Source organism: Aulonocara stuartgranti, assembly GCF_965226115.1.
Source record: "Aulonocara stuartgranti genome assembly, chromosome: 8".
In the NCBI taxonomy this organism is placed as follows: Eukaryota; Metazoa; Chordata; class Actinopteri; order Cichliformes; family Cichlidae; genus Aulonocara; species Aulonocara stuartgranti.
Window position 1 is genome coordinate 23,940,831 of NC_138959.1, and position 16,054 is coordinate 23,956,884.

The 16,054-nt window shown below is 39.7% G+C and overlaps 1 protein-coding gene across 2 annotated transcripts in view; it reads right to left on the bottom strand.

The window, feature by feature from the left end:
* The window catches only part of slc39a11 (solute carrier family 39, member 11), a 174,995-nt gene that overhangs the window by 51,748 nt on the left and 107,193 nt on the right, over positions 1-16,054 (bottom strand). Inside the window, exon 5 of one of the 2 annotated variants that reach the window (XM_082543682.1) lies at positions 11,927-12,047. In XM_082543682.1, coding sequence (XP_082399808.1) covers positions 11,927-12,047 — 121 coding nt within the window. Of the gene's footprint in view, positions 1-11,905; positions 12,048-16,054 lie in introns of both variants that reach the window. The other variant, XM_082543681.1, reaches the window with a different exon arrangement.

Consider the following 16,054-nt stretch of genomic DNA (forward strand, 5'->3'; position numbering starts at 1 on the left):
TTTTGCAAGATGATAAATGTTGTATCCAGCATGGATGGAGGTTTTACTCCTTGGGGAAAAAAGTTAAAGCTCTCTGTTATGTAAGTAAAAGTGGAAATTTTTAATATGGCCATGTCAGGGATGGGGCCTTGGCCGGAAAGCTCTAGAAGCCCAAAACACCTTACAATTGGGCAGCCTATAAGAACAAAGCTGGCATAAAGGGAGGGTAGCCTCAAATTAAGAGAAGCCAGAAAGTCTTGTTTCAGACACAAAATGAACTGAGAGGCTGGTTCATTTAGTTGATGATTAGTTGATGTGAACACTGTGCTGGTCTATCATTGTGAAGAAAAAGCTTAGCATAAAAGCAGAGCTGCTGATTTATCAGCCGATCTACATCCCTACCCTACGAGCTTGGAATAGTGACCCAAAGAACAAGAGCCTAGATACAAGGCAGAAATGAGCTTTCTCTGAAGGGTGGCTGCCCTCTCCCTAAGAGATGCAATGAAGACTTCATCCATTCAAGAGCCGCTCGTCCTCCACATCAAAAGGAGGCCATTGAGGTGGTTTTGGCATCTGAATTTGAATGTCTACTGGGCGAGCTGACAGCACGTCCTACAGAAAGGAATCCCTGAGGTAGATCAAGGGTAGACTGGACAGATTATGTTTCTAGGCTGGCCTGGGAATGCCTCTGCGTTCCCTGGGATTAGCTGGAGGAAGTGGCTAGAGATAGATACCTAACTTCTACCAGTAGTTTGTGTACTCTGCACACCTATGGTACCCTTTGCCGCATCCAAGAACGCAAAGCCTGCATATCGGAAGGCATTTATCTCAAACAAGCTGCATACACCTGGTAGCTGGGTCGGATCATGTTTAGACCATAAACAAAGTGCTCTGATGTATGCAGAACCAGACTGAGACCATCTCCTCCAAAGGGTCTTGGTGTGGTTGTTTAGATCCACACCTGAGTGCAAGCTGCAGTTTAAACCAAATAGACTAAACACTGCAGGTGTAAACACCCTGAAATATTGAATAATGCAAAGCTGCTATTACTCCAAATGGCCAAACTTTCTCTCTTTAAGTTGTCTTGGCTCAAGAACTAAATATTTAGACAAACTCAACATCAACTCATAAGTGGAACTATTAAAAAGTTGACTGACTCAGCATCTCAGGCACTACTAGCTCTTTTGCACTCACATTACACTACTATTCATACCACATATTCCCTTTCTTTATTATACACACTTGTAAACCACTGCACACATTAAACAATGATATCTGCAGGCCTACTTGTTGTTCCTAGAGTATTTAAAAGTAGAATGGGAGGCAGAGCCTTCAGTTTTCAGGCCCCTCTTCTGTGGAACCAGCTTCCAGTTTGGATTCGGGAGACAGACACTATCTCTACTTTCAAGATTAGGCTTAAAACTTTCCTTTGTGCTAAAGCATATAGTTAGGGCTGGACCAGGTGACCCTGAATCCTCCCTTAGTTATGCTGCAATAGACGTAGGCTGCCGGGGGATTCCCATGATGCATTGAGTTTTTCCTTTCCAGTCACCTTTCTCACTCACTATGTATTAACAGACCTCTCTGCATTGAATCATATCTGTTATTAGTCTCTGTCTCTCTTCCACAGCATGTCTTTTATCCTGTCTTCCTTCTCTCACCCCAACCGGTCGCAGCAGATGGCCCCGCCCCTACCTGAGCCTGGTTCTGCCGGAGGTTTCTTCCTGTTAAAAGGGAGTTTTTCCTTCCCACTGTTGCCACAGTGCTTGCTCATAGGGGGTCATATGATTGTTGGGTTTCTCTCTGTATCTATGAAGCGCCTTGAGGCGACTTATGTTGTGATTTGGCGCTATATAAATTGAATTGAATTGAATTGAATATCTCAAACATAATTTAAAAACCTCAGAGAGATGGTCAACGATTCTAATCCAAGTGATTTACAATACTGGATCAAATTACACCAACAACAAAATGTGCCACATTCTGCTATGCTTTACATGTTCATTCATTCTTCTTTGCCTTGTTTTATTCCATTCACTAAATCTTCTGTCACGTCAGCCACTCCCAACCATTAATCAGTTGATATTCTCCGTGTCTCTGCACATTTGCATCTACTTCCTTAATTAATCCAGTCATTATTTATACCGCAGGTTTACTGTTTACCCTTTATCTCATCTCTGGGATTTCTGCAGCAGTTCTCTGTAGTCTGTTTGCATACTGATATTGTGGAATGATAGCAATGCCTAAAATAATTTTACGCATTCTATATTGTGTACGAGTGTTCACAATGTTCAGTGTCTGGTAAAATGTTCATTGTTTAGCAAAATAGTTGGTGGTGAGCAACGATGTTGTTTTGATTTTTATGACCACAACTTTTGACAGCAAAGCCAGGCTGTTTTGATTGAACGTTCTCCTTCATATGCCTGACATTGTTACAGTGTAACTGTACTGTACTGGGCAATGAAATTATGTTGCACAAACCTGTGATTCTGGAGAAAATGGTGAGCATGCTCCTGGCTGCACTTCTCTGGGGTTAAAAATTGTGTACTGAACTCCTGTTTACCCACTATGTTGTAGCTGGAGACCCAGCTCTCATCCCCAGTGATGTGCTCTGACATGAAGGCTCGCTCAGTTTGAAACAGAAATTGATCTTTGCTCTCCTTGGCAGAACAGGATTCCTAAGAAAGTTGCATGAGAAGATAATCTCCAAGGGGAGACTGCAAACATCAGGTATGGTCTTTGAATTTTGACAAGGTTGAATTCACGGAAGGTCTTGATTCATTCAGCCCTTTGTCACGCGATGAACCAATGCAAAATTCATGTGGCACAACAGAGTTTTTTTTTAAAAAATGAGCTATTATCAGCTATAAATAAGATCTTTTTTGACAAGACTTCCAATAGACTGATATTGGCAGATGCCCACAGTTATGTGAAAAAGAAAGTTTTCACCTTGCAGACCATTTGCAGTAAATCCTTGCTGCGTCCGTGGGAATTAAAAAGGTAGCAGACAGATGCTGCTATTTGATTAACTCATCAGCAAGTATGACTACAGGACCACCTCTGGTCTGGAGTATTCAGATGTGTGGTAATACAATGCCACAATCTTCTCAGAAGTGGATGTCCCAGCAAATTCACTTCGAGGTCAACAGGCCTAAATGTTAAAGTTTGTAACAGCACCATTAGAACAAGACTGAGAAGTGTGGCTTGTATGGAAGGGTTTCCAGAAGATAGACTCTCTAAAAAGATTACTGCAGCATGGCTAAAATTTAAAAGCTGCATTTGAGCAAACCACACGAATTCTGGAACAATGTCCTCTGGACATATGAGAAATGATTGACCATAATGCACAGCACCATATTAGCACAAACCAAGCACCAGCGATAGTGGTGTGGCTGATTCGAGCTAGTTTTGCAGCCACCGGTCCAGAGCACTTCACAGTCATTGAGTTGATGATGAACTCCTCTGTTGATAAAAAATATTGTGGACTCAAATGTGGGGACATCTGTCCAGCAGCTAAAGGCTGCTGAAACTGGGTCATGCAAGAAGACGGTGATCCCCAAGAACAGCAGCAAATCTATAAAACATGGCTGAATCCAGACATCAGCCTCACTGAAGTAATGTGGTGGTATTTTAGGGAGCTGTGTATGAATGAAAACATAACTCAATCAACTCAACCAATCCTGAAAAGAATGATGTAAAAAACCTATGAAGTCATACAGAAAATAAATACCAGAAGTCACTTCTAGCAAAGACAATACTTCAAATTCATGAATCATGTGGCTATGCTACTCTTTAGGAATAATTAGCATGTTGTTGAAATGCAAATTTAAATGTCTGGTGTTGTGCTTAATTGTTCTGTGGAGGAAGTTCTTCTCTAAAAATAGAAGATTAATTCCCACCTCTGAACAGATGCCCATCTCAGCAATGGAAATGAAGCATAATTAAACTTCCAAGCAGCTATCAACCTGCTTGGGAGATTAGAATAAAGACAAAAATGTAATGCACACCTTCCACATTCATATACCACACATCTAAAGGACTGGAATGAGCTTTTGGTTTGTTCATCTTCTGTGATGACTAAAAGGACAACAACAACTGCTTCCAAAAAGTCAAAAGGTAAGATTTCAAATAAAGATAAAGCCCAAACCAAGAGGAAATATCCATAAATTAGTCAAGAAATTAAAAAAAGAGGTCCCCAAAAAAAAGAGCCCAAACACCAATCATCAGATCACCAAAGGACACTGAAAGATAAAGGAAGCATTGATTGAGAGGATGCATGTAATGCTAAAATAAAATATTGATTATAGCTTAAACATGAGTTTCTACACATGAACCTAAAGAGACATTTATCAATAGCTTTTGTCTGTAAAAGAATCATAAATAAAAGCAAAGCCTGACAAGGTCAATCTTTCAATAGACATGAACTGGAACCTTTCGAAAATCTTTAAAACCGGGCACCCTAAATGTCTTTGAAAGTTTTTTGGAGTTGAACGCACTATTACTCTAGACATCTAACCAAGAGCGGTGTCTAAAGTATAAAAGAAAAAAGCTGTCAATCATCTTTTGTACAGCTTGCTTGCAGAAGCATTTGCTGATATCTACAGCATTTACACCTTCCTCCGCTCCTAACCCCATTAAGGTGAAGTTAAAGAAGACTCAGTGGCCTTGAATGCAAAAGAAGCCTTTAGATTTGAATCTATAATGACACCAGGAGCCCAGAGGCTACAATCATCTTCACCTCTGCAGCTGTTGTACTGTGCAGGAAGACAGGGATTCTGATATTAATCTAAAATAAAACATAGTTACTCTTTTGATCTGTTGTGAAATACTAGTACTGGGCAATCCTGCAGTTTCTTTATATTTTGCTAGAAAAATGGGAAATAAGTACAGCTTATTATTGAAACACCCAAAGCATAGTGTTCAAGGCAAAAACATACTAAAGAACTTGAAAATCACCATTTGGCAGGATGACTGCTATTCTTCAACACAGCCTGAACTCTCTTAGGCAAGCTTTATGTAATTTATTTCAGAAATAATTCTACAGACTTCATTTCAAAGCTTTTCTTTGGATGCTGGCAGGTTTTTTTTTTGTCTTTTTCATCATGACCTTTGAGGCATCTTTGTTATGGTTTTGGGGACATCAATCCATGACTGACAGTGTCCCATTGTGTGTTTTTCCAGGAATTCTTTTTTGGCAGTGTATTTGGGATCAATATCAATATGACAGATGTTTTCCAGGTGGTATTGTACGGTGGATAAAAATGTAACGGTACTTTTCTGTTATCTGTATCATCTGCTGAGACTGCACTCAGTACTAACAAAGAAGAACGTAGCACGAACAGCAAAACAGGAGGACGGACGAAAATGGGAACGAAAATTTTAAAAAAATGTGAAAGCATTTCAAAGAAAACAAACAAAGTTAAATGCAGGCTGTGCAAAAGCAGAGATTTCCTTCCATGATAAAAATGTAAAACTCAGTTAAGTTAGTGCGCCGTGTTGATACCTTGTTTTTGGTAATGTTTGTACAGTAATGTCTATGTTGGCTTACCTGTCGGAAACTTCTCAGGATGATGCTTACTAAGCGAGCACCATTTGTGAAATGTGATAGTTAACCGTTAAACAGGAATAGCTCCACTGTCTCCTAGTTTTAATGAATTTAATTTGTTGTGGGGTGAGACAACAGGATGATATTCACAGACTTGAGCAAATGAGCTACTGGAGCCTATAACAGGAGGTTTGCCCATAGGAAGCAACCATAAGAGTTATTGAAATAATCGTAGACTAATCGACTACTACGAAAAATTGGCAGTTTAGTCGACAACCAAAATCTTTAGCTGCAGCCCTGATCCCTCCATCAAACATGTTGACACTGACACAGTCTAGTTCTTGTGCAATGTAACATACTTCTACCTTTCCTCCCAGTCATTCTTCCTTAAAAATAGCTTCTTGACAGCCATCCTTCCACTGAATGAGACCATATCTGATGATGTTTCAGTAGACAGCAGATGGATCAACAGAAGGGCCTGATGCATCTCTCAGGTCTTTGCTAGATTTTCTCTTCTTTCCATATACAGTTCACCCTCTGTAGTTTTTTAGGCATAACATTTTTTATTTTGTAATATTTTAAGTACACAGTGGACGTCATGCTGAGATATGCCAAGTTTTAGCAAATAGCTCTTTAAGAATACCTTGTTGGTGTAAAAGAACTATTTGATGCCTGTCAAACTGTGTTATAATTGGTATTTTTGTATATTCAATTTCAGAATATATTTATTTATTTGCAAATAGAATGGCAGTACCAAACTCCGAAAGATATAATTTAAACCTGATTGAGTAAGATGCCTGTTTTCAATGCTTGAATAATTCATAGGTCAGTGTTTAAAAAATCTTTTGGAAATGTTCAACAATTCATGGAAAATCTGTGGGAAAAAGTGCAGTCACTGTCAAAAGAAAACTTTCAGAAAGCCTGCTGCTCACTAACACAAGTCTGTGTCCCTGGAAGCAAAATACAAAGAAATTGTAATTCTCTACTGCAGACTAGCTATGTTGCATCCTGAATAGCACGTCGGGCCTGCAGTGACTTAGAGCACTTTTGATGAGGGCTGGTCTTATGCTCCTTTCTGTTTACTGTATTGGCTGACTGACTTCAGTGCCCTCAGGCAAGCCATGAGGGAAACTAATTGATCCATAAGCCACACCGAAGGTAGCTTGAAATATATATTTACTCATTTGGTGGACTTGGCGACTAAAGCAGGGATTCACTGTCAGTTTTGAGTGTTTTATCACTTTTGTCACTTTTTGTCTCTTAACACATTTAGCAGCCATTTAGGTGCTGTCCTTACAACAGTGAAAATGAAACATGTTTTACACTGTATAGAAATGCCTTTTTATCTTTAAAGAAACCAACTGAATAACACGGAGGTCACTGTGACAATGACGGAAATAAAGAGGAGTGAGTGAGTCAGAAAGTGACTCACAGGAGCATACGCAAACACGAAGGAATTCAAAATATAACTCCATCTTCCAAGCACTTTGCAATCGCTCAGCAACATCCAGGTTGAAGTCAAACTGTTCCTGGTAGCAAGAACAAACTTCCCAAAGTTTTATGTCAGCAGGGAAAACAGTGTGGTAATTAATAAGAATACAGGCTGCACTGTTCAATTTTCAAAGACCAGCCAATGCTAATGGTGACCCACTGAGGTGGCACTTGTTTTATTTTAGTACCTATAGTTCAGGTGCAGTGTGCTCTAAAAAAAAGCGTATGTTGCTTTGTATTTTACAAGACTATAGCACTAAAGCAAGCACATGCAGGTTACTGCCACAACTTAATATTCCATAAAAACTGTCTCAGAGTTTGAAATAATGTTTTGTGTTTAATCAACGCCTTTGGGCACTGCCATTTTTGTTGTCTTGTTAATTAATCCGCTAGATTTGCTGGCATGCAATTACAGTGGGGCAAAAAAGTATTTAGTCAGCCACCGATTGTGCAAGTTCCCCCACTTAAAATGATGACAGAGGTCAGTAATTTGCACCAGAGGTACACTTCAACTGTGAGAGACAGAATGTGAAAAAAAAATCCATGAATCCACATGGTAGGATTTGTAAAGAATTTATTCGTAAATTAGGGTGGAAAATAAGTATTTGGTCACCTCAAACAAGGAAAATCTCTGGCTCTCACAGACCTGTAACGTCTTCTGTAAGAAGCTTTTCTGTCCCCCACTCGTTACCTGTATGAATGGCACCTGTTTGAACTCATCATCTGTACAAAAGACACCTGTCCACAGCCTCAAACAGTCAGACTCCAAACTCCGCCATGGCCAAGACCAAAGAGCTTTCGAAGGACACCAGGAAAAGTATTGTAGACCTGCACCAGACTGGGAAGAGTGAATCTACAATAGGCAAGCAGCTTGGTGTGAAAAAATCAACTGTGGGAGCAATCATCAGAAAATGGAAGACATACAAGACCACTGATAATCTCCCTCGATCTGGGGCTCCACGCAAGATCTCATCCCGTGGGGTCAAAATGATCATGAGAACGGTGAGCAAAGATCCCAGAACCACACAGGGGGACCTGGTGAATGACCTGCAGAGAGCTGGGACCAAAGTAACAAAGGTCACCATCAGTAACACACTACAACGGCAGGGAATCAAATCCCGCAGTGCCAGACGTGTTCCGCTGCTGAAGCCAGTGCATGTCCAGGCCCGTCTGAAGTTTGCCAGAGAGCACATGGATGATACAGCAGAGGATTGGGAGAATGTCATGTGGTCAGATGAAACCAAAGTAGAACTTTTTGGTATAAACTCAACTCGTCGTGTTTGGAGGAAGAAGAATACTGAGTTGCATCCCAAGAACACCATACCTACTGTGAAGCATGGGGGTGGAAACATCATGCTATGGGGCTGTTTTTCTGCCAAAGGGACAGGACGACTGATCCGTGTTAAGGACAGAATGAATGGGGCCATGTATCGTGAGATTTTGAGCCAAAACCTCCTTCCATCAGTGAGAACTTTGAAGATGAAACGAGGCTGGGTCTTCCAACATGACAATGATCCAAAACACACCGCCCGGGCAACAAAGGAGTGGCTCCGTAAGAAGCATTTGAAAGTTCTGGAGTGGCCTAGCCAGTCTCCAGACCTCAACCCCATAGAAAATCTGTGGCGGGAGTTGAAATTCCGTGTTGCTCGGCGACAGCCCCAAAACATCACTGCTCTCGAGAAGATCTGCATGGAGGAATGGGCCAAAATACCAGCTACTGTGTGTGCAAACCTGGTAAAGACCTATAGTAAACGTTTGACCTCTGTTATTGCCAACAAAGGTTATGTTACAAAGTATTGAGTTGTATTTTTGTTATTGACCAAATACTTATTTTCCACCCTGATTTACGAATAAATTCTTTACAAATCCTACCATGTGGATTCATGGATTTTTTTTTCACATTCTGTCTCTCACAGTTGAAGTGTACCTCTGGTGCAAATTACTGACCTCTGTCATCATTTTAGGTGGGGGAACTTGCACAATCGGTGGCTGACTAAATACTTTTTTGCCCCACTGTAAAATGAGGTGCTAAGTTTGTGCTACCCTAAGAAAATCCCAGATTTGTGTTTTCTTTTTCAGATTCAGCCCTTATTAGATGAGTGTCAGAGAGGGGCTGGAAGAAGAAGAACCCAGCTTTAAATAATCGAGATAATTGAGAGCATCCTGTGCAACAACATCATGGTGTGGTACGGGAACTGCACAGTACAGCAACAGAAAGCCCTGCAGAGGGTTGTGCGCACAGCTGAATGCACTATGGGAACATCTTTACCAGCACTGCAGGACATCTATGCTGAAAGGTGCAGATCCAGGGCCATCAGGATCATTAGGGACTCCAGCCATCCCGCCCACAAACTGTTCAGGCTACTGAGGTCAGGAAAGCACCTCTGTAGCCTGAAAACAAGAACAGAAAGGTTCAGGAGGAGTTTTTACCCACAAACAGTGAGACTCCTCAACCAAAACACAAACCGGACGACATGATGGACAATCTCACACACAGTACATAATTTGCATTTTACTTTTCTCTCTGAACCTTATCCGTACCTTATTATATATATCTGTACTATGTAAATAATGTATATTTTTATAGTTTTTTCATTTAAATTATTACAGTACAATATCCTGCATGTCATGGATATATACTTATAAGCACAAACATATGGACTTTTACATTGTTTTTTATATTATTTTTTACTTTTTAACTTTTGTTTCTCCCCCCCCCTCCCTTTTTTTTAGTTTATGTAAAATCCTTTTTAGCATGTCTGCACAGTCGGGGGGAGTACTTTTTTAGCCAGGAAAAACATTTCACTGTATGTTGTACCAGCTATAACTACATGTGACAAATAAATAAAGAATTGAAATTGAATTGAATAATCATCCTATCCTGGGTAATTTAAAATTGGCATTACCTGCATACATATTTTTATCTTTATCTGACAAGTTGTTGAATTCTTATGTTAATGTAACTTTGCCTATTTCAGAATTTCTTTTTTAATCTTATAAATAAATAAAAACTTTACATATTAATGAGTCAGGCCCTTTGGGTCACCTTATATTGCATGGAAGGAAGGTATTTTTCTGTTTCCTATACTCATACTCAGGATATCTAGACGTTTTGGTCCAGTTCAATCAAACTCTGCTGTTTTTTCCCATTTGATTTGGGTTGTTTGAGCTGGCAAAAAAGCTGTCAATCAAAATCTGACTAAATAACTCAAGCAGAGAGACCCTGCTTTTCAGGCTGTCTCTATTCTGGTTTGACTGTATGCTGAAAACAAACAATATTTTTTTAAGGGTACAAGTAATTCATGATTTAAAAAAACCCCAAAACCTTTGTAGGTGATCTATGATAAATGACAGGAGGTTGTGCACTCAATACCTCTTAAAAAGTCAATGAAATGCAGCATCAACACTTTGGGTATAATTAAGATTTTTAAAAAGTCCTTGTTTTCTTCCTTCCTTCTACCTGACCATTACTTTTCATGAGTTACGGTCTTGACAATTGGTGCTGGTGAAGATTTATTTCTTAATTGGGTTCATTGTGACACCAAAGAAAAATAACTACATAAGGCTTATAATTAGCAGCATGACTCTATTTCATTTTCACCATTTGCTCTGGTAGTCTGGTTCGAAATCAACAATGTGTATGATTCAGCAGAGCCCCTGCTGTGCTTGGAATTCATAAGAACGCAGAGCGACAGTTAACAGCTTTTCAGTGCAGGAATAAACAGAACATAACATGTGAATGAAAAGCGAACTTATCTAAACTATTACCATTACCAAAAATAGTACCAATGGAGTTTCCCTGAAGGCAAGACGCATGTTTAGCGCGCCACAAACGCAACAAACCAGCTGCTCTGAGCACAGTCAGCACAGTATAAACAAGCACTAGTGTTGTATTATCCTAGTAAGAACTTATAGGTAAGTACATGTAACAAATGTTATACAAAGCCAGTATATCTAAATATATTGTGTATTTAGCTAAATACCGAAATACACAGACGTTCACATTAACCACCTACATTGAGGATCCAGCCACAACCAGGGTGCCTCCACCAGGCAACCTGTGCAATCATCTTTAAATTGAAAGCGATTCACCAGAGGTTGAGGCTGTTGCACGTTCACCTCTGGATGACCAGGTGTTTGTTGTAACCTAACAGCAAAAAAGTCTGACTAAACCATATCAGACAGTCTATTTCCCTCCAAGTGAGCCAGCATTTATGTTTGCTATTTTATGTTATGTTTTTGCTGCATTTATTTGCTCATTAATTTTCTACCTTCGTTAGGCAGTTGTATGTGGGGTGTCACTGCTCAGTTGCTATAATATTACTCTGATATGTTAGAAAATGTTTCTTACTCATGTTTTCTGCAAAACAGTACAAAATTAGACTTGTCTCTGTCTTGCACGTTGGAAATTATAATTTATGTTAATTACAGAACAACCTACCCATTATAAACCGATTCAGACAAGTGTGACAATTTACAATTAGTATGTAGGACATTACGTTATAAGGGAATAGCATTCGGAAAGATGATTGCTTAAAGGAAGGTTTAGTGTTGCAGCCAAGGATAATTTCCCAAGAGCTGTCAAGATGAAAACACCATTCAGCCACAAGAGCACCCAGTGAGGATTACAGGTGGTGAGATAAGGCAGGTAGAAAAAGAGAAACAGAAAAAACAGGACAGCAAAAAGAGAGCCATCATAGAAGCGCCAGGTCAGGTTTCAGACAGCCAACCAAATGCAGTCGTTTTTCCTCGATTTTGCTTTCTAATGCCTGAACCTCTTTTGCAACTGCAACCAAATCATGCATTTGAAACAAAGAGACTAAAAAGGTTGCAGCTACAAAGACTGCAGCCCAAAAAACAGCTGATGTGGGTATATGAAGGGAGGCTTGCCTGAGAGATGTCCAGCTCTACCTATGCTGATGGTCATATCATCAGAGTCCAGGAACTGGAACGGGGTATCCTCTGCTTTTTCTTTGTGCCACTTGGAGTCAGAGGGCAGAGCCAAGGCACTGTGGGGGTCCGTACCAACACCCTGAAGATGACAGAAAAAGGTTTTAGCTTTGGTTATTGATTAGCCTAGAGCTGTGAATGTCTGTATACATTTGAGTTTAGAATGTTTTGCAAAGTTGACAAATCAACAGAATGAATTGTGCAGAAATGCAGTGCATATAAAGAGACTCAGTGTTCAGTGAGCTGTAGATGAACTTTCTTAGCATCACCATAACATTTTCATTAGTATTTCTGATTTCAGTGAAGTATTAGAGATGCATGTTTTCTAAATATATTTGCCCTACCTAATTAAAACTGAATATATAAAATCGCAGGACCATCTTTTAGGGCATTGTCACTTAAAATGCTTGTTAGCACTCTGTCTAGTGCATCGCTTCACATTGTTGACAAAGAGCTGACATGTTTTTCTACTCTGATTAAAGTCCAGTGAATGCTGTGTCTGAAAATGATACAGGAAACGTCACACTGTTGTTGTAAAGGGAAGCAATTCCAATTAAACCACCGTTGAAGCTCAAAATTAGCATACATCTCAGCTTTGGTTGGAGACAAGTGAATAAATAGTTCAACTTAAGATTACATAGACCCTGAAGGGAATAGGGATAGAAATAGAAATGCTTCAAGTGCAAAGTAAAGGGCTTAGCATGAAATAACTTATTCAACAAAATAACAGCAGTGATGAACTTTGTAGCTTGCATGTTTTTAAAACAAATCTGGCTTGTGTCACGATTTGTTGAATAGAGAAGTTAAGACCCAAGTGCAGGACGGAGGAGGCAGACCAAATTAACAAAAGACGAGCTGTTTATTTAGGCTAATCCATAAAAGCTCAAAACACAATCCATGCCATGAAGCACAATATCTAACAGACCTCAGGAGAACGTGGAGGAAAATCACAGTGGGCAGGATAACAGACACTGCAACAACAACTGAGGAAAAGACAGGACTATTTATACACGCAAGGTGATTAGGGAAATGGAGACAGCTAAGGCAAACTACACACAGGTTTAGTCAAGACAATCAGCCGCAGGAGGAACTCAAACAGCACAAAACACAGGAGACAACTAACAGAGTAAAACAAGAACTGAATTTAACAGAGAGAAACACTAAAGGGGCTGATAAACTCCATAAATACTAAGTTATGTTGGAAATGTGGGAACACAGCTTATTAAAAATAATATTTTTAGAAAACTATCATTCCGGGGTAAAAGTAGGGGCACTTAAAAATAACAAAACCCCACAACAAAACTCACACAAAGCAGGCAGAGACACTTCATGAATATCTTCATAAGGATTTGGTGTTTGTGTTTTATTCCTGCTTCCTTTCCTTTCCTTGTTTCTTTCTGTTTTTATCTCAGAAAACTGTAAAGTAATTGCGTAAAAGTAGCTGCATGTTGAAAATCTTCCATTAACAACAAGCAATCTCCTGCACGTGCTCACTAACTGTTCAGGGAACGCACATTTTTCCTTAGCGGCGGGTGGTTCCCAGGCAGTCATCCACTGGTCTCTAGACCAATGTGACTGAGGCCTTAGTCTACACTGTTCACATAATATAGTCTACGTGATAGACAATTTTTCAAAATGACCACAACTCTTGAAAAAGTTATTAACAGTAAACCTGTAAGTAGCACAAGTTAGAATACACTAAGCTAGTCGTTATCAGCAGTTTGTGCAAGAGAACGAAGTTAATCCTTTATCTCCGTTACAGTCCAGTCCTTATGCATCCGTGAGTGATGAATAGTCCAACCCATGTCATTATCTAGCCAATTAACTTATTTCAGACATTTCCAGTCTTCAGTGAATACATTTCACGTTCAGACAGACTCATCTGTCAGAGGGGAGACGGCTGACTGCAATTAACCCAAACACCTCTGCTTTCACTGTCACAGTAAATGTGTTCAGCTCCATTGTGCTACCAAAGAAATGGCAGCAGTGCTGAGAGCATAGCACATGAAACCAGTAGTCTTGGTTTGTCTACATGCAGTACAGAACGTTAGATTTTCACTCGATTTCTTTTAATTCAGCTCATTTAGATGCAAAGTTTTTGGTGGGAGAACTGTTTCAGCGCTCATCCAAATGTTCTTGAGTTCTTCAGTCTCAGCTGACTGCAGGTTTCCCCGCTTTAAAAACTCTACAGTTGCATAACGATCAAAACCAGCATCATTGTACAATAATGAGACACAAGATCATTGATGATTGTTGATATGCAAATTGTCTCAACCATTAAGCAATGGCCATGAGTACTATTCATGTACTATTCATAGAGTCTGGGGAATGGCTGCAATCACGCACTGTAAAGATGGTGAAAGATGTACCCTTAGGGTCCCTGTTCAGTTCAGAGATGGCTGTTTCCATTTTACCCAAATGGCTTCCCATCACTCTCTGCTCGAATCATCCTTCCTGCTAAGTATGTGCATATACTCATTGTTGAAGAGTGGCCACTGGACTGTAGCTGTAAATAGAGAACAGTGTCCCGGCGTGATGAGGCAGCTCTTTTGTGCTGTGCCATTTAGCCAGAGGGAGAAGCAGTTAATTCCATCTATTCCTTTGTCACAAGGGGTCAGTAGCTCAGAGTTTTACTGCAGAAGCCTTTCAAAATTTGCATCTCCAACTAGAATTGAACCAGCAACATTTAGCTTTCCAAGTGAGCGTGTTAACTAATGCAAAGGAAACACACAGGTAAAAGAATACACTATATACATGACTCTGGCCGGGGGCCCTGAGCCTTAGGGAATACCAGCTTTAACACTTGTTTTCACTTGAGCTCTTTGTGTGTTATATCTTTGCTCTTCTTCACAACTAATTCAAGAACCAAAGCAGCACATGCAAGAGTGGAGTTGCAGCATCCTGATGACATCTAAATTTATGCTGCAGTGGAGGATGTGAATCACACCCTAAATACTGATCCCTATGTGTTAGTTTATGGTATACATCAACTTTCAAGTGTCCCCATTACTGCTGATAACTTCAGTTTAATAGCGCTAGCCTTTTGGGAAAACCTTCAGTTAGTGGAGACTGAAGAAGCCACTTGGATGAGTTATGAAATGTTTTTCCCACTGAAAACACTCGTGTCCACATGAACCGACACAACTTTATGGGAAAGCGGAATAATGATGATGCAGAGATGTTTTACACAGCCAGAGTAGCATAACGGCAAAATGACAGTCATCAGTCATCTTAATCAGTTTCATTGCCTTCACAGTTAGTCTGTTGCCATACTTAGGAATAAGACAGGCATAAGACACTTAATTAACAATCATTCAGGGCTACATTCTTCCGAAGGATAAATAATCATAAATAAGCTTTTTGTGATCTTTGCTGGCTTTTTTGAAGAAAAAATGCTTCAAAAGTGTGTCTGAATCTCTTTCAGAAGAAAAGCAACATAAAAGGATGAAACTTTAACAGCCAACTTAGTAAAAGTACAAAATAAATAAACCGGGTTCCATGTCAGGCACTATCCAAAGCCAAAAATAACATTACACTGAATGAGCACCACAGACAGATGGAGGCTTAATTAAGTAGTTTTAAAAAATGGCCACTTTGCTGAAAACAGAGTCCATATATTCATTAGCCAACCATTAGATGAGTAATGTCCAAAAAAACCAGCTACTCCTTCCCCGTTTTCAAGCAAAAGTGAACAGAAAAATGACCCGTGCTGACTACCACAGATAACTTATATAGACACCATGAAGTACATCGCTTATGTTCTCTACATGTTAGTACTTGAACCACCAGTAAAATGTCATACAAATATTTTTAAGATAAATTTGAAACTTTAATGTGGGAATTTTCAATCAGTCTTAATAATATTTTCAAATTCGGAACATTCCAGTATGTGTGTGTCAATCGTTCCCTATAAAGCTACAGAGAGTCTGACTACAAAGCTCCTGTCACCGGCGAGTGTTAAAGTAAGCTCCACTGGTAGAATAAATCCATATATGAATCCTCTTCAATCCCAGAAGAAAGCACATCAAAACCAGCATGCGCTGCTTACAAAAAGTATTCACTTCCTGTTGAAGGCTTCATGTTATATTC